The sequence below is a fragment of the Pteropus alecto genome, unplaced genomic scaffold (genome assembly GCF_000325575.1).
Source record: "Pteropus alecto unplaced genomic scaffold, ASM32557v1 scaffold237, whole genome shotgun sequence".
Lineage (NCBI taxonomy): Eukaryota > Metazoa > Chordata > Mammalia > Chiroptera > Pteropodidae > Pteropus > Pteropus alecto.
In genome coordinates this window covers 513,858-533,287 of record NW_006440624.1, presented here as the reverse complement: position 1 = coordinate 533,287, position 19,430 = coordinate 513,858, and the positions used below count along the sequence as shown (strand labels likewise).

Below are 19,430 nucleotides of genomic sequence, written 5' to 3'. Positions count from 1 at the left end.
CAGGAATGTTAACTGAAATGAGGAGTTTTGTTTGCCTCTGTAATTATTTCTTTGATTCCTAACTCCAAAGCAACATTCGCAATCTTCGAAGTTTGATAATTATTTTTAAACTGGTGCCCTGAGATTATTTCATTACTATATTTATTTATTTATTTACTTTTTAGTGCTTATAACCCAGAAAGTTTTTCTTGCCTTTATTTTTTCGATAATAATTTTTCCTTCTCTTTGTTCTTATAGAAAGATGTTCTTTTGTAATCTGGTAATGGATTGAAACATTAAATCCTTATGGGTGTTCAGGTGATATAAGGTGGCAGAAATTTCATATCATTTGGTTTTTAAAATTAAAGCCCTTCTTTTTACTGGTTCAAGAGAAATTGAGGATTTTGACATAAAGGTCATACCTAATTGCAATCTGTTAATTACTCTTGAAGTTTTTCTATTCTTGACAGTACTTTTTGTTCCACTTCTCAGAATTGCCTAAGGAGATGTCAGAAAAGCTTCCAGAGGCTGTTGATTTTGGAACTACGTCTTCACTACATTTTGTTCACATGAGAGGATTGCCTTTCCAAGCCAATGCCCAAGATATTATAAACGTGGGTGGCAGTAAGATATCTAGTCTCAATAGATTGAAACAAAAGTTCTAAAATTGAACTTTATTAATTTGGGGAACGTAAAGAAGAAAAATTCAGTATTATCTTTGGACAGTAAGACGGCATCTCTATGGTTGTGGGGGCTTCTTTTTTCTTTCTTTACCTGAGAAGTACGGGTTTTACTACATTTTAAGGTCAAATGTGTAATGGATGCAAAACAATATAAGTTTAATATTCAAAGTAAGAAATTTTGCTTTTTTCTAAATTCATTCAACCCATTCAGTTTCGAGTTTAGAAAACAGACTCAGAAGGAATTTTTCACCGAGCAGTTATATACGAGACAAAAATCCAGTACTCCTTAATGCCTGGAGCTTTCATTAGAGCTTGTAGCCTTGCTGCATCAGGATTCCCTAATTTTTGAGAAAAGGAATTAAAAATATATTCTTATTTTGTAACTGAAAAGACAAAACAACAAAGCCCTTACTGACTTTATGAACTTGAGGACATATACTTAAGGCAAGTCTAAACCTAGAGTCTTCAGTTAGTAGTGGGGCCTCAGCATTGTCTTCATTATTTCAGAAAGCCTAATAGGTATCAGAACTTTACCTCAATGAAGGTTGCAGTCACATTAAAGCATTACATTCTGTTGCTTTGGTTTGGAATGATAACCACTCAGTGTGGTAGCTTTGTTTATGTAGTGCTGAAGAAACTGGTTATCAGGTATGTGTCTAATTAAAAAATGGTAAAAATGAATTATTAGGAAATGAAGTGTATTTGATGGACAGTCTTTAGAAACAGGAAGGATGTGTATGGGAAGTATAATAAAACGGGTCTTTGTTGGTATAAAAAAAGTCGAGAACTGTTTGTATAGTATTTACAAATTCTTTGTGAACAGATATTTGAAATGAACCTCGAGTTCTAAGAAAATCAGAAAAGCCAGAAGAGATGGTAGATGTGTAACTTACTTTGTTGCTTAAAGAGATTTCTTAAAAACAAATTTATTCGGTGTATGAATCAAAGTCTGAAAGAAAAATGCAGAGCCACCAGACTTCTAGAAATTAGGCCTAGTGCGATTATGTTCCTTTTGGCTTCCTTTGTTTGTCGTTTAGTTTTTTGCTCCACTGAAGCCTGTTAGAATCACTATGGAATACAGTTCCAGTGGGAAGGCCACTGGAGAAGCTGATGTGCACTTCGATACCCATGAGGATGCTGTTGCAGCTATGCTCAAGGATCGGTCCCATGTTCGTAAGTGCTGCCCATGGTTTTCATTGTCATTTTTGCTTGTCTGTCTTTGCTCACAAATCTGTTTTGGATTTTGCCTAGAATATTTCTTTGGAAAAATTGTGCTCTCTCAGTACTAAAAATAAATGTAGAAAGGATGAAACATATAATGAAAAGCATTTATTTGTCTGCTAATTAGCCTGCGTATTTCTCTCCCAAGTTAGGATTTTTTTTATTATTTTTGTTGTTGTTTCTTATTTTAATTAGGAAAAGGAATGGGCAAAGAGTTTGAGTTTCTGTCTGAACTAGAAGAAATATGGCTACAATATTAGTACAATATTATTTCTGCCTTTTCAACTTTTTGAAATGAATCTTTTTTTTTTGTCATTCTCAGAACATAGGTATATTGAATTGTTCCTGAATTCATGTCCGAAGGGAAAATAAAACTTCTAAGGACTCCAGATAATAAGGTAAATTTAAGAGATTCAGTTGTGGATATTATTTGACAAATCATTTGACAAATTATTTGACAAATAAAACTTCTAAGGACTCCAGATAATAAGGTAAATTTAAGAGACTCAGTTGTGGAAATTATTTGACTAATGACAAATCAATCATTAGTTCACTAATTTGTAGGATGGTAGAAACTGTTCTCTTTTTAATAAAGAGGAAACTAAGCATGGTAATTGAAGCATCAATAAAAAGATGACGTTCTCCTGAGAAATAAAATTTATTATGATAGTACAGTGGCTTTGAGCATTTTCCCCATGCAATATTTTTTCATCTGTCTCAGCATTCTGCATTCTATATGCCTAAAAATAATTTTTCACTTTCAGTAGCTATAAATCATAGTACACTGGAAATGTGTCGTGTGTTAGCTTTTCTTCTATAAAATTTAGACACATTTCCTCAGTTCTGAGATATTTTTAAGATGTTTAAAAATGATACATTTGAAACCAAGGTGTACATACACTTAATGTACCACTGTTTCTTTTCCTAAAATGGTGTTATGAAAATGGTTGTCCTAGGAAGTATGTGATTTCATAGGGTTAATTTATCTGTAACAAATCTACTAAATATGTCTCAATTTCCTTTCTTTTGACTCAGTGTTGTGTGGTGTCTTTTTTCCCCCTTACAAAATCTTTTAATAACATTATTACATTTTTATATATTTTAACGTTTTATTGTAATCATTTCTACATGTAGTGGTGCATTCCTTTGAGACACTTCACTGTAATGATTTCTTGAAAATACATGGGGCATTTCTTTACAATAGTTGTCATGGGCTATTTTTTGGGCCTAAGTCCTACAATCTTGTGATATGAAATATTTATATTAGCTAAAATCTATGTAAAATATATTCTGTGCTCAACTTTGAAAATCTCCTATCTTTGTACCAGGCTGTAAATAATAATGCCTAACTAATATTCTTTACCTTAACTTAATCGATTTGTCAGAAAAGTTGCACGAAATCAGAAAGAAAAGAAAGTTATTAAATTTATAATTTTAAATGGTATGGGAAGGTGTGCAACACTTTTTCATTATTAGTAAATATGCAACATTTTTTCTTTTTTCAGGATAAAGCAAGAAGCACTTCATTTGCACATCTTTCTTGGACATGGGATATAAAGTTTGAATTTTTAGCAGCAACTGCTAGAGAAAGGATTTTGGGATTTTTGGTTAATTGCTTATAAAAAATTTCCATAGTGGGCTGTTTAGAAAGAAAAAGGAAATATTCAGTTTGGGATTAAATAAACCACAAAATTTAAATTTTTGTTTAAACTGTCTAGGATCTGATTTAAAATCTGGTCTTTTATTTTATACGATTAAACAGTTTGTTTTCATAGAGGATGTGTTATCCAGTGTAAAGACTGCGTATTTTTATTCACCACTGTCCTTTAAAATATTTCTCCCATTTTAAAAATGAACTTGTTTAAGAGCTCTGATATAAAACTTCCTATGAAATAAAATGCTGATTTATTTTAACTGAAAACTCACCAAAGCAAGGAAGGGCTTCAGACCATTGAACCATTATGGTTTGGCAGAGTAGCTACAATTTTAGGTGTATTTGATGACTTAGGGGTAGGAATTAAAAAGAGTCAAAACAAAAAAGTAAGTACTACAGGTTAGTGAGTGTAAATAACTATTTGACCGTTTCATATCTTCAGAAATGTTTTGCCTTCTCAGCCTTGTGCTAAAGGCATTTAACATTAATGCCTGTATACTTGAAGAAATTCTAGTCTCAACTTAAAAGTTGTCTTAATATACCTCCCACCCCTTTTTTTTGGTTTTGGGTAAATAGTAAGGGTGTTAGTCTCAAACCTGTAAAGTGACATGTTAAACAGTCCTGACTAGTAAGGACATTAATGGCTTCACTTGAATTTAAACCAGCTCTAGATATCTCAGTCTCCTCATTTGCTTTTTCAGTGGGGTAGCACATCCCATATTTTAGAACAAGTAGGGGTGCCTTGCTTAAATAAAAATAGCATTTAATGTATAATTGTGTGAAGGGTTCATGGATAAAGCTGTACTTCTGTCACATTATGACAGTACTTTCTGCTTTAATATTAAAACAGCTCGTTATTTAAATATTGGATAAAAATGGCTGGCTTCAAAATGTAGTCATTAATAAACTAATTTTATGTGCACCTGTGTAGGAGAATCAACGTCCTGTATACTTTCTTTGCCTTGTTCCTGTTCTCAGGGTGACGACTGCTATGTAGTTACCAGGAGATGTAATGCTAATTCTTAAAATTGAATTAGCACAGGTTTCTGAGAGGCGATATCTGGTAGAGAGAGTATGTCTTCTCTCAACATATAACCATCTTTGATTAGCAGCTAAGATACAAAATCACTGTATTGTAAATAGTCAATAAATGAAGGCTTGTTTCAGGCTGAAGATTACCTAAAAGGATTTATTTTGGAGTGTGTGAATCAAATGAATATATTTTTATTAGATAAAGTCCTGGTATATTATTATAAGAAGAAATGATTAACTTTTAGTTACGTTTGTTTTTATCATCCTATAAGAACATGATTTAATTAACCAGCTTTATAGTTTCAGTATTACTTAGATGGAAATGTGTTTTTATGTATGTATACTAAGCAGTCAGAACTGGTGTCTGTAGCTGTACGATCTATTAGAATGTGATCTTTTCTCCTTTTAGCAGTAGATTTGCTGTGGAAAAAATCTGTAGGTCTATTGAGATTGGGGTTGGTGAGGAATTCATTTGCTTTTTATTTTAAAGTTGATGTTTCATTTACATATCTTTGGGAAAAGAATGAGAGCAAAAGTATTAGAAAGTTGTGTAGTAGGTAAGCTTGAAGGGGTATGTCTTCTTACCACACTGGTTGCTGAGTTCTCAGTATAAAAGGTGGCCGCCATTCTGGGGAAGTCATCTAATGAATTCATGTACTTTTCTGTACTTCATTTAGTAAGTTATTACTCATAATTTAAGGTAGTAAATGAATGATTGCTGATAAGGCAAATATAGAAAGCACAAAAAAAATAAAAGCAATCACTTATTTCTATCCAATCAAAAGACATATTTTCGCCCAAAATTTGACAAAACTATGTTGTGTCATCATTTGCTATTGAAAGAAGTAATGACAGTGAGCTGTTTGTCTTTATAATCTTGTGGTAAAGCTATCAAAAATAGGATTGGATATGGCCAGGTTACCCATATCTAGTTTTAGCTAGCTACTTCTCAAGGAATTGCAAGGGAGAACTCTGATAAGTAAGTGTGTAGATACCACAGAGGAAATTGCTGAGGAGTGTGATCTAATCTGATATACTACTCACTGATAGCAGAGAATTAAGTAGAATTAGAATGTTTGGCCCTCTACTATGGCTAAGTGAATGAGGATTCTGCCAGCTGGGAAGGGAGACTGAGTCTGCTATGGAGTGGAAGGTTCTAAATCCTTCTCACTACATCTTCAGTGCAGGAAGGAAGAAGCAGGAGATAGCTACTTCAATCTACATGACATTCGGAGGCAATGACCCTGTTTATTAGTAGTCAGCACACCCTGTTGGCATTCTCTGCCCTAAACAGTCCTTATTAGCAGATTATCATTTGGAGATTTTTCTCTGCATTACATCTTATTCATTTTATAATTTAAAACATTCCATCGTTTTGAGAGTTTTCCCTAAATTATGTGAAAGGGTTCACATTCAGTTGGTAGAACTTGTATTATAGAGTAGATGGTATATCTCCAGACATAATTTCCTAAGTAGAAGCAGGCCTAAATTCCAGGGGCTTTGAAAAAAGAAAATTGTTCTAATGTAGTAGAAATAGTTCCCACTCTACCCTCACACCCCAAATTCAGCAGATTAGAAAATAATCTTTGAAATTTGTAGGAAGAGAATAAAGCTCCTATGAACATTCATGTGTAGGTTTTTGTGTATACATAATATTTCAACTAATTTGGGTAAATACCAAGGAATACGATTGCTGGATCATGTGGTAAGACTGTTTAGTTTTGTAAGAAACCTCCAAACTGTCTTCCAAGGTGGCTGTACCATTTTGCACTCCCAGCAATGAGTGAGAATTCCTGAAGCAAGTCATCCTTGCTAGAATTTGGTGTCAGTGTTTTGAATTTTAGTTATCCTAATAAGTGTATAGCAGTATCTTGTTTTAATTTGCAATTCCATAGTGATGTAAGATGTTGAGCATCTTATTATATGTTTATTTGAATCTACATAATGTCTGGTGAGATCTCTTTTCAGATCTTTTGCCCACTTTTTTAATTGGGTGGTTTTCTTAATTGAATTTTAGGAAGGGATATAAGAAGATTTAGTTTGGTTCTTAAGCCATGATGATCTGAGAATAAATGAGTAATTTTATATTTATATTTTTTGAATGAAATAAGATTCTAGAGATACAAAAGGGAACACAGTGAACAGTCTCTCTCCCATCCTGTACTTCAGCCACTTAGATTCCCTTCTCAGGTAACCATGTCATCAGTTTCTAATGTAAACTTTCAGTGATATTAACCGTGTAGATAAATAAATATTTTCATTTCTTTTTAAAATATAAATGAGTATACTATACATACTGTTCTGTACCTTTTTTCCATTTACTATATCTTAAAGATCATTTTCTGTCAGTATATAAAATCCTTTCTCATTTTTTAAAACGATTGTACATTATGGATGTATGCAGTGGAACCTGTCCCTTACTAATGAACATATAAATTGTTTCCAATCTTTTGCTATTATAATGCTGAAATGAATTACCTTGTATAAATTTATGTCATTTTGTACATAAATTTTCTCTGTAGGGTAAGTGGTCAGAGTATGTGCACTTGTAATTTATATCTAGAATTAAATTTATATATATTTTTTCTTAGTTTGCACCAGCAATGCAAGTGCCCATTTCCCCATAGCTTCACTAACACAGTGTATTAGCAGTCTATTCCTTGCTAGTTAAAAAACCTTTGACAGGTTAAAAAAACAAATTTCTTTTTTGAGGTAGGATTTCTTCTTTTGAGGTAGATATTCTCTTTTGAGGTAGGATTTCTTCACATTTGGAGCTTTTGGATTACCTTTTCTGAGAATTCACTTCATATCCTTTCCCATTTTTCTTTTCTCTTACAATCCCCATCTACTTATCATCATTAATTTTAAAGCAAACCCAGGACATTTACCTGTATGTATTTCAGTATACATATCTTTTAAAAAAGGATTTTTAAAAAAATATAATTCCTAAAAACACTAATATTTTTATCACCAAATATCTATCTGAAATGTCATTTTTAAAAAAGAATATTTCAATCAGGATCTAAACAATAGTCCATGCATTGCAGTTCGTGACTGCACCTTTTCCCCTCTGCATTATTTTTTAAAACATAAATTTGAAACATACATAAAAGTTCAATTATCAACATGGCTATACCTCTCACCTTGATTCTACAAGTCGCATTTTGCCATATTTTCTTTATCATTACCTCTGCATCCATCAATCTCTTTTTTTTTTTTTTTCAATGGGTGTCAAAGAAAGTTGTAAATGTTTATACTTGTAAGCTTTTTGGCATACATATTGTTAAAGAATTTTTTCTTGTAAAATTTACAGTGAAGTGAACAAATGTTAAATGTACCATTTGATGAATGTGATGTACAACTTGTAACCCAAACCCCTGGGAAACAATGGAATGTTTCCATCTCATTAGAAAGTTTGTTTACTCAGTCAATTCCTACATCTCTCCTATCCTTTCTCCCTGTTAGAATTTTGTTTTCACCATAGATTAGTTTGGCCTATTCTAGAACTTCATTTAACTGGAATCATACAGTATGTATTCTTCTGTAAATTTCTTTAACTTGGCATATTTTGAGATTCATCTATGTGTTTCAGCCCTTTGTTTCTTTTCATTGCCAAGCAGGATTCCATTCTGTGGATATTCCAGTTTATTTAACCTTTCACTTGTTAGGAGAACAACTGAAGGACAATTGGCTGTTTCCAGTTTTTGGCTATTATGAATAAAGTTGCTATGAACCTCTTGTGCCTTTTTGTGGAACTATGTTTTAATTTCTTTTGGGTAACTATTTAGAGGAATATCCTGAGTTGTAAGATGGATATATTTTAAATTTTGCTAGAAATTGACATACCTTTTTCAAAGTGGTCTTCCTGTTTCACACACCCACAAACTATACGAGAGTTCCAGTAGGTCTACATCCTCACCATTTGGTGGTGTCATCCTATAATTTTAGCCATACTACGTGGAGTGGTATCCCATTGTGGTTGTAATTTGCTTTCTGTGACAATCGATATTGAGCATTTTTTCATAAGCTTATTGGTCAAATAATCTTTAGTGAAGTTGGAGTGCTTGTTTCCTATTTCTTTTAATCTATATGTTTCCTCTTTCATTTCTTTTTGCCTTATTTGTTGAAGAAATGATTAACCTACAGAGATTTCTACAGTCTGAATTTTGCTTTTTGCCTGTCATTGAACACTTTTCTATTGTGTTTGGTCTTCGTCTAATTAGTAGGAGCCTTTTATTCTTGCAATGAGCTAGCTTTAAGTACCTTTCCTTCCCAGTTTATCTCTGCTTATCATGATAGAACTTTTTGGGTGGTGGAATTCTTAAATCTTCCTCTTTATGGCTTCTTGGTTTTGTGTCAGAATCAGACATCCAGTGAAATTATTTTGAAAGCACCTGATAAGGCATGAAGGTGTATGGCCAAGGTAGGTTCTAGAATATGGATGGGCTCAGTGAAATAAGGATCATCAAGATACATTTAATAATAAGCTTTTCAAATGACCCAGACTAAATTTGAAGCTCACAGATAAAACATCACTGTATATTCAAAGACTTGTCCCAAAACATACCTGGTTCTAACTGAAATAAAGAAGCTCTCAACCTTTATTTTTGCCACTTGACAATGATGTTTGGGAATAAAGACCAAGAGCAAAGAGAAACAGTTAATTTACAATTTGTAATAGACTAGCTGTAATTCCATTTCTTGCCCTCCAGGAAAGCAGATGAAATACAAGTGATACTACCGGGCTAATTTTTAACCTACTCTAATTTACAAGAGTAAATTATTTGTGATAAATCTAGGTGAGTGTGAGTGATACTATTGTGCCAGAAAGCAGCACCCCAAAATAGTAAGGCAGTATTGCTGCCTGAAGTCTTGCACAGCTTTTCCACCTACCTGCCCACTGGAAGCCTGAGATCTCTCTCTTTACCATGCTTAATTATTAAATCTTAGGATGTGACATCCTCAGCAATGCTTACAACAGATCACACTGGTTCTGTTAACTCATTTTACATTTCAAAATAAGCTGAATAAAGGTTGTCTTATTGTAGGTGTAGAAATTGTGCTCATGAGGCCCTTGATTTCTGATTTGGTAGACTGATACATGCTTACAAAATTTCTTAACCAAATAATGCATTAAAATCAAGACCTCAGTAATTGACAATCCATAACCCAACAAATGTCTTAAGAATCATTTGACCTGGGAGAACATTTAGGGAAATATATTAGGTTAAGTTATTTGAAAGACTTTTTACTATAAATCAAAACTGACTACTTTTTGATAAAAAGGCTGGTCATTTTCTGTTGAGCAAAGCTGAAATGAGACTGTCATAGACAGTGCCCCAAGAGCTACTTCAAAGTCACTAGGCCACACCTTTCGCAGAATAAATTCCCTTTAAGAATTTCATCATATGTTTTTATAATTTGACTATAAATAATGAACAAGGGACCTTATGCTGAGCTATAAATCTGATTTAAAATCTTCATGCTAGAGAAAATCCTTAGATTCTATTTGGAAATAAACTGCATTCAGGGAGTTCAGTCAAGTTCTATTAGGTCAGACCTATAGTTCTTTTGAGTATGAAAGCACAAATTTCTTTAAACTTTCAGAATAGTTTTAGATATACAAAAATGTTGCAAAAACAATTCTTGGATATACATTTCACCTAATTTCCCTATTGTACCATACATTGCTACAGTATATTTGTCACAACTAATGTCGGTATGTTACCACTAACTCAATTCCACACTTAAATCAGATTTTATTAGCTTTTCCCTAATATCCTTTTTGCTCCAGGATCCCACTTTTTACATTTAGTCATCCTCTCTCAACCTCAGACTTTGCTTTTAATGACTGACAAGGACTACTGGTCAAGTAATTTGTAAAATGTCCTTCAATTGAGATTTTCTGAGGTTTTTCTCATGGTTAGGCTGGGGTTATAGGTTTGCGGGAGAAATCACAAAGGTGTCATTCTTATTGCATCTTATCAAGGACTCAAATCAACATGACATGTCACTGATGTGAATTTTGACCACCTGGCCTAGACAATGTTTGCTAGGTTATTCTAAAGTTCCTATTTTCTGTTTCGATACTTTTTTTTTTTTTAAAGCAAGTTACTAAACAGCCCACATTCGAGAGTTGGGGAGTTAGAATCCATCTCCTTGAAAGAACAGTAGTTACATAAGTTATTTAGAATTTTTCTATATAGGAGATGTGCCATTTACCCCTCCCCTCATTTAATCCTTTGTATCAGCATGAACTCATGGAGTGTCGGCTTTCGGGTCCCCTCAGCAGACAGCAATATGTCTGTGTGCCAACCCATATATGCATACATGTCTAATTACTTTCTGTATCCTTCTGGAAAGCATGATTTTTAAATATAGTAAAATGTACGTAACGACCATTTTCAAGTGTACATTTTTGTGGCATTAAGTACACTTAGATTGTGCAAACACTACCACCATCAGAACTTTTTCATCTTCCCAAACTGAAATTCCACCCATTCCACACCCCTCTAACCCCAGAAACCACCATTCTACATTGCCTTTGAATTTGATTGCTCTAGGTACCTCATACAATTGGAATCACATATTTGTCCTTCTGACTGGCTTATTAAGTCCTCAAGTTTTATCCATGTAGTATGTGTCACAATTTCCTTTTTCAAGGTTGAATATTTCATTGTTATGGATTGCTATGTTTGGTTTATCCCTTCATTGCTCATTGGGCACTTGGGGTGCTTCACCTATGGCTATTGTGAATAATGCTGTTGTGAACATGGGTGTATAAATATCTGTTCAAGTCCCTGCTTTCACTTCTTTTGGGTATATACCCAGAAAGGGAATCACTGTTACGGGGCAATTTCATGTTTAATTTCTTTAGGAACTATAATACTGTTTTCACAGTGGGTGCACTATTTTACATTGCTACAACAGTGCACAGGGGTTCCACTTTCTCCACAGAAGTTTTTAATTTTGATGAAGTCCAACTTACTTATTTTTTTCTTGTTGCCTATTATGTATTTGTTGTCTTATCCAAGAAACTATTACTAAATCCAATGCCACAAATCTGTTTTCTTCTAAGAGTTTTATAGTTCTAGCTCTTATGTTCATGTCATTGATCCAATTGGAGTTAATTTTTTGTATGTTATAAAGGTCCAACTTCATTTTTTTCGCATGTGGATATCCAGTTTTTGCAACATGATTTGTTGAAGACTGTCCTTTCCCCATTGAATGGTCTTAGCGCTCTTGTCAAAAATCATTTGGACATACATGTGAGGGTTTAATGTCAGGCTCTATTCTATTCCATTGATCTCTATGTCTTTTTATGCCAGTATCATTCTATTTTTATATCACTGTAGCTTTGTAGTTAAGTTTTCAAATCAGGAAATGTGAGACTTCCAACTTTGTTCTTTTTCAAGATTTTTTTTTTTTTTTTTTTTTTTTTTGCTATTTGAGTGCCGCTTAAGTCCATATGAATTTTAGGAAGCCTGTGTCTTTCTGCAAAACAATTAGGATTTTTCGAGAGAGATTACATTGACTCTATAGATGGCTTTTGGTAGTATTGACATCTTAACAATATCGAGTATTTCAATTCATGAACACAGGGTATCTTTCCATTTATTGGTATCTTTACTTTTTTTAAACAATGTTTTATAGTTTTCAGTGTACACATTTTTTGCCTCTTAAGTTTATTCCTAAATGTTATTCTTGTTGATGCTATCGTAAATGGTGGAAAGCACAATTTTTAAGTAAGATAGGCCTAATATTAAGTCAAGGTGTTTGTGACTTGGTCCCCCTGCTTTTGTGGGCGGCTACACTAATAACAGATCTTTGGAGCTTTGTTTAAAGAAAAAAAAAAAAGGCTAAATAGCTTATGTGTGATTCAAACTAAAATCTCAAGTAGCTAATTACTTATTCTACCGTATAGTCCATGTATCGTCCACTGCCTCTTTTCAACTTAATTCAAAACTAATTATAAAATAACTTTTGCTAATGTAGGGTAATTCCTGAATTCCTCAGATTATCTGTAGCACCTAGAACACTGCTGATACATATAGGTAGCCAAAAATAAGGATAATGAAGAATCACAAATATATTTTAAAGGGGAAAAAAAGACAACAAACCAGGCTAAAATTATTGTGTTTTATTTTTCCTTAAAACTCAGCTTCACCAAGTAAAAGGCCAGACTTAGGAAATAACTCTTTCTTGGGCTGTAACCCTTTTCAGGAGATAGAATTTATCAAATACCACGGTTCCAGGATGTTTCCACCTCAGAATTCTAAACCAGTTACAGAATTTTATCTTCTTAGGTCTTAATTCAAATCAAACGATCTAGACACACATAACATAATCAGAATAGCATATACCATTTCTTTACTTCCTCTGCTGAATGCACTTCCCTCTTTTCCTCCATAGGGCTTGTTACTAAAAGATGTTTGTGTCTCATACTTGCCACGAAACTACCAGTTCTAATTCTTGGCTCAGATTAAGGAATCCCTTATTCAAGAAAGAATTTAATAAATATTCTGAGCTAATTGTTCTCAGCCACGGACAAATTAAATGTTTTACTTTACACCTGACTTAGCTTTGCTTTCAATGCTTATCTGTAAAAGTCAACACCTATCTTTGAAACTCTTAACAATTTCCATTATGACTTGGAGAAGGAGGGAGGGAGGGATTGGGGAAGAGAGTTGTTTTGTAGTAGGTGACTTTGAAAAGGGGAGATATTTACTTTTGAAGTCATTAAATGGAAAAACAGCAAATGTTCCTCCTCCTCATTCTGATAATGAAAACACTAGCAAGCCATGACCAGAAAATTCTGGTCCTGAAACTCTAATATATTATAATGTTTTAAGTACATTCAGAATTTATATTACTCTAATTTCTTTTCCCTGAGTCTGGGTTCACAGTTTGATCAAGATACTTTAAAGAGGTAGTTACTGGGAGTGAAAAGGAGACAATGTTTACATCTAGCAGCACCTGGGAAAATATCTAACATCTGTCATTTTGATCTGTTAACATTTATCTTTCTCCCTTGAATATGCAACTGTAATAAAGAAGATTATTTTCCTTTTTATTCTTATCTAAGGACCTTCTCTTCTATTATATCTATCCCAGTATTATCATTATTCATAAAAGTGAGCAGCCATTCCAAAGACATGTTATAAAATAAACCCTTCAAAGTGGGGTTGTTTAGATTTAGAAGAGAGAGGCTCAACTGAGTAGCATTTATTCATTATAGTTCATGAGGGAAAATGTGCAAAATTTCCAGCACCCCCAACCATTGCCTTTTTCTCCCTGGACCTGGTTTATTTAAATCATTCCTTCTGGCTCAAGTTGATGTTAAGAGCTGGGCTCTAGGGAGTCCCGATATCTAACACAGGGAGAGATTTTGCTCCAGGTCTCATCCTCCAGTCTTACGATGGGCTATTGGAATACTGTTTTATTAGATGCTCGTGACAGGGATTGCAAACTCGCTCAGGCTTGATACTTGAAGGAAGAGGCAGTTCGTTTGTTGAACAGGCATTACAGAAGGTTCCTCTGCAGTTCTTACAAACATTCTACAAGGAGAAGTGGAGGTTAGGTAGGGAATAGAAGAGTAAGGCAGGCATAAGGATGCATGGGATGTAAAAGGCTGAATACGATAAATGCTCAATACCTAATCAAGTATTGACTGAATGTATCTGACTAAACACAGTCTGTCTACATAGGAGCTTACAGGCTTACAGTCTAGTTCTTAGATCTAAATGAAGAGAAGTAGTGATACAGAATAATAAGTACAGATAATACAAATTCTTTAGAACATATACTCTCATTCACTATAGTCAGTTAGGTAGGCAAATTCTAAAATTAGTTTGCAAGTACCTAAGCATACTCCAAGTAAGGCAGGCAGTGACTTAGCAGTGGATTGGGTAGCCAGCCTAAGATTAAAAAATTTGCTGAGCATAAACTGAAAGTTAATTCCTAAGACACTGCTGTGCTTAATGCTTTCCTGTGATGCTCTACAAGCACATCTTTGGGATACCAGTGCAGCAGAACAGCTTCCTACATCCTGTGTTTAGGAGAATTACATCTCTTTATTAAGTATTTTGAATTTTTAGAGGCCAAGCAGTAGGACATCATGAGGTCTTTAACACTGTCACTGTTAAGACTGTGGTAGGGTGGTGCACATGTAGCTCCAACATTCCCCTACAAAAGCTGTGAAGAGTCATATCACCTATGAATAATCTCCCAAACAATTCATCTTCCTGAGGGTGCAGTGGAGGTAGGGGATCACATATTTAAAAGCCAGGGAAGAATTTTCCTCTGACCTACTACTTAGAAAAGCCAGAATTAGATTAGCTGTTTCTTCTATTTTGGAACATATTTCTATAATCACAACTTCCAATTCTATGAAGGCAGTTCATCTTTATCTGATTCTGCTAATTTAAGACTAGGCCGTATTATAATTTTGCTTATTAAAATTCAGCATGATCACAAATGGTGGTAGGCAGGTTGTGATCCAGAATTTGTGCATGTTTCCTTCTCTCTTCCAAGCACTTGTTTCTTACACTCCTTTGTCCATGAGATTTCTTGAGGCTCTACTGTGAGCTGGGCACCGTATTAGATGCTGGGGGGGTACTACTGTGAGCAAAGCACAGATGAGGCATCGCAGACATTCTTTTTCAGTGCTTCCTTCACTCTGCCTACTCTGGGATAACAAACTGGGAAAGTGCTTAGGCAGAGTCCCTTGAGAATCTGAAAACAAGTGGTTTATTGGAGAGAGCTCATTTCTCTCTCAGAGGCTGTTTCTCCAAATAATTCAAACTACGCCCCTCCCCCAAACCTAGCTTATCCATTTGAAGGATGGAGGTTTTTAAGAGTGCAGACTTTGGAGCCAAAGTCAGGTTGCATCTCAGCTTTACCACTTATGGCTTGAGTAACTTTGGGAAATATACTTAATATCTCTGAGCCCAAGGTTCTTCATCTATAAAGTGATGGCACAAAGGACATAAACTTCGCAAGAACAGGACTTGGTCTACACTTTGTTCATTACTCTTTCTCTAGCACATGGAATAGCACATTCCACACAGTAAGCACTCAACAAATATTTATAAACTTATGTTTGTTTTAAATTATTTTAGTTGTTTATATTTAACAGGGATTTACTACCATGATTCACTATGACTGAAATAGGTACACAATAAATGCTTCCTCCTTTTGATTTTGTCTCCATTTTCTGCACTCTACACAGCAAAATCCCTATTATTTATTAGAAGGGACCAGTGGTGGGTGAAGAGCCTGTTCATTTCTCACCACCATTACCTTTGTTAGGTTGCCATCTTGCTGGCATAGCTGACACATCTGTGACTTTTCAGAGAGCAGCGGTTGATCCTAAACCACATAACAAGCCAGTTAGTTTCCCTTAGCCCCAGAATATTACTTTCAGAATGTGCATTTTTTTTTAGTTATAAAATTAACATTAACAAAACCACACTACAGACTATATGGAAACTAAAGAAACAAATTACATACAGTCCCACCACCTTAATACAACTCTGATAATACTACCATCAACCTTGGAGCTCTTTTAATTTTCATAATAAAGTAACGTGATTTTATTTATAGAAAGAAAATTCAAATATATAAATGTAAAACAAAAAGTTAAAAAAAAAGCCCCATCCATCTTGTCTTGCTCTGCCATGGAGAATGGAAAGCTTAATTTTATATCCTAATAGATAAATGACATAGGTGACTCAGATATAGTAGCATTTATCATGTTTCTCATGGGGTTGTCATAGACTATCTGCAAAGTATTTTACAACCATTTGTTTGCATATTTCTAAATGATCAAGAAGTATTTTTTCTCTCCATTTTATATAAGGAAAACTAAGGGGAAGGTAGGCATGGTGAGCTCTCTTAGGTCTCATAGTATGTCAAAGAGAATTTCAAATAAGAAATGAGAACTGTTGTTTACTTAGTAAATTTCTCAAAGCTGTGCTACTCCCTGTGAGAGTTTCAGGCAAATGCATGTTTTTTAGGACATTGTTAAAAGGACAGGACACAGAAGCCTGTTTGCATGCATCTCCTGCCCACTCTGCCTTTTTCATAGCCAGGCATGGTATAGCCAACTATGTAATTTATACAAGATGCTTTAGAAAAGCAGACTCAGTTACCTGTTCATCCACAGGGTGAGACTGCAGCCTAGAATGAAAAATTAAAACCAGTAAAAACAGCAACTTACTACATTTCCATTTGTATCATTTCAAAAGCACAAAAAAAGCAATACCATGGTTCTTTTATGATTTGGGGACCAATATAATCACTAATACTGAATTCTAAAGAGAGGAAATTTTGGTTGTTAAATCTATTGCTCGAATCTGATCCTATGGTTCCTATTTAAAAATTGATTGAGTTATATTTTGTTTCCTTTTTACTACCAAGAAAATAGTATTTATTTTTCCAAACCTGTAAAACGCCAATGCCACACATTTTAATAGCTTTTTTCTTGATATTATAGAAATCTATTATGTCATGTATTAGTCCCCCCCACCCAATATTATTAAAATGTGAACTTTAGCAAATTAATCAAGGAAAAAGAAATGAATGAGATGGTCACATGAGGACCCATTCAGGTTGAAATAGTTCTTCATGAGACTCAGCTGAGCTAACCCTGATTTTCCCAACTTGAAACAGAACTTAAAGAGGAAAGCAAAGTCTACTTTCAGTTCTAGGGAAAATGTACCACAGATCTACAGTGGCTTCAATTCGCTTTGGTCGAGTGGCAGTTTGACCACCACTGTGACCAGGTTTTCAGCTGTTCCTTGGACCACAATCCCAGGAAGACTGAGACTGTCGTAAGACTGGTTCAGGCCAGCACAGGTCTTGGAAGTAGCTATTATATAGTGCAGAGACACGAGACTTAAAAAGGGAAGACAGGATAAGTAGAGGCAACATGGGTGTGCCACCTAGCCTCTGTGCACTTTTCAAGCTTTCTCATCTGTAAAGTAGGGATAGATGATTAAATTTTTCTAAGGAGAATTAAATTTGTAAGGAGATAATGAATGTGAAATACATGTTCAAGCTGCAGAACACAATATAATTACAAGGTTGTATTGTCTTATATTTCCAGGGCCTAAGTCAGAATCTGGCATGTAAGACACTCCTGATAGTGACTTGATTTTAGTATGGAACGAGGCTGACTCTGAAATGTACTTTCAGGTCCTGGTTAATTTTACGGCCTTTCTAGTTCCCTTCTATGGCCCATGCAGAACTGTAGTTTAAGGTTGGTCCTGGATTGGACCATACTCTTTGGGAAAAAATTTAAAGACTTTGGAATCATTCTTAAGGCATTAAAGCCTGGACAGGGACAGACTCCAAAAACTACACTGTACAGTTCCCTTAAAACCCTTCTAAGATATCTTTCCTTATTACTAACCTTTTATTTTTTTTTGGCTGTTATATAGACAATATTTTTAGAGCAGTTTTAGGTTCATGGAAAATTGAGCAGAAAGTAGATTTACCATATATTCCACTCACCCTCCTACCCTCCCCCAATATCAACATTCTGCACCACAGTGGTACACGATGTTACAACTGATGAACCTACGTTGACACATCATGATTACTCCAAGTCCATAGTTCACCCTGGGGTTCACTTTTGGTTTGTACATTCTATGGGTTTGGACAAATGTATAATGACATGTACCTATCACTATAGTATTATACAGAGTATTTTCACTGTCTTAAAAAAACCTCTGTGCTCTGTCTATTCATTCATCCATACCCCTGGCAACCACTGTCTCCATGATTTTGCCTTTTCCAGAATTTCAAGTAGTTGGACCTATTTTGTTTTTTCAATGCAGTGGCACTATATAATATTTTGTTATATACCTGTATGCTAATATACATAATTGTTAAACGTCAATTTACTGGAAACAATCCTATGCTCTTCATAGTGAGCAAATCAGATGAAGAATTAAGAAAAAGGAATAAAGTCCAACTGTTTGAGACCCTGAAGAGAAAGGAAATAGGGGCATTAGAGGATTTGAAACACAGCTGCCTTAGCACACAGGTGGAAACAAATTATACTCAAGTGCATTAAGAACCTCAGAAGTGCTATGACTTATGCTTCATTATCTTGTGATACCAATCCAGCAAAGATTAGAAATACTTTTAAGTGATAATTGGAGTTTTAGGATTAACCAGCTAAGAGTCAGGCCAGTTTGATCACCCTTCTTTTTTTCTCAAATGGACTAAATGGGTTTAGTTTAATATGTTACAATATTTACTTGGTTTATTATTTACTCACTTTCCTTTCAAATTATCTTTCTAAAATATTAATATTACAAGTCAATGTCCAGTCTTGTGTCATTGCCAATGTATAGTAAAAGCTCCCTCTTTCCCATCAATGCAAAATAACTTTATATCTTAGTTAATACTTTATTAACAAACACCTGTGGCTTTCTTCCAGGGGCTTTTTTAGTTTAACATTTTCCTCTTGAATTTTGTGCTTCCCATCCTGCCAAAAGAAAACAGCCCGATTTATTAATTATTCAGAAAGCTAAACGATGATGTTGCAGACATTTTTTTTTCTGTATTGTGTTAGCTTCGGTATAAAGCTAAGCGGGTTTTTTGTTTGTTTGTTTGTTTTTAGGGAAGGAATTTAACTTTCAAGATATTTTTCCTCATTCTTTGTTCCAAGTAGTTTCTTAACAAATTATTATGATACAGTTTGCAAGAAATGGTTTTCACAGTGGATATTTTCTTTAATTCTTGAGATTCAAATAAAATTCAAAATGTATCTTTTTACTTGAAAAGTGGGCTCAAGGTATCAGTTACTTCTTAGAAGAAAAAGATATTATATATAATTATATACATAAATA

The 19,430-nt window shown here is 34.3% G+C and overlaps 2 protein-coding genes across 4 annotated transcripts in view; one reads left to right on the top strand and one right to left on the bottom strand.

Annotated features, from left to right (window-relative positions):
• The window catches only part of GRSF1 (G-rich RNA sequence binding factor 1), a 32,280-nt gene extending 23,973 nt beyond the window's left edge, over positions 1–8,307 (top strand). For both annotated transcript variants that reach the window (XM_025050561.1, XM_015593508.2), the window contains exons 7-10: positions 472–593; positions 1,700–1,835; positions 2,206–2,281; positions 3,389–8,307. In XM_025050561.1, coding sequence (XP_024906329.1) covers positions 472–593; positions 1,700–1,835; positions 2,206–2,255 — 308 coding nt within the window. In that variant the 3' untranslated portion in view covers positions 2,256–2,281; positions 3,389–8,307. The remainder of the gene's footprint in view (positions 1–471; positions 594–1,699; positions 1,836–2,205; positions 2,282–3,388) is intronic.
• Positions 8,308–12,694: 4,387 nt separating this feature from the next.
• The window catches only part of RUFY3 (RUN and FYVE domain containing 3), a 67,828-nt gene continuing 61,092 nt past the window's right edge, over positions 12,695–19,430 (bottom strand). For both annotated transcript variants that reach the window (XM_006917285.3, XM_006917284.3), the window contains exons 15-18: positions 19,002–19,066; positions 16,722–16,749; positions 15,871–15,939; positions 12,695–14,126 (exon numbers count right to left, since the gene is read on the bottom strand). In XM_006917285.3, coding sequence (XP_006917347.1) covers positions 13,983–14,126; positions 15,871–15,939; positions 16,722–16,749; positions 19,002–19,066 — 306 coding nt within the window. In that variant the 3' untranslated portion in view covers positions 12,695–13,982. The remainder of the gene's footprint in view (positions 14,127–15,870; positions 15,940–16,721; positions 16,750–19,001; positions 19,067–19,430) is intronic.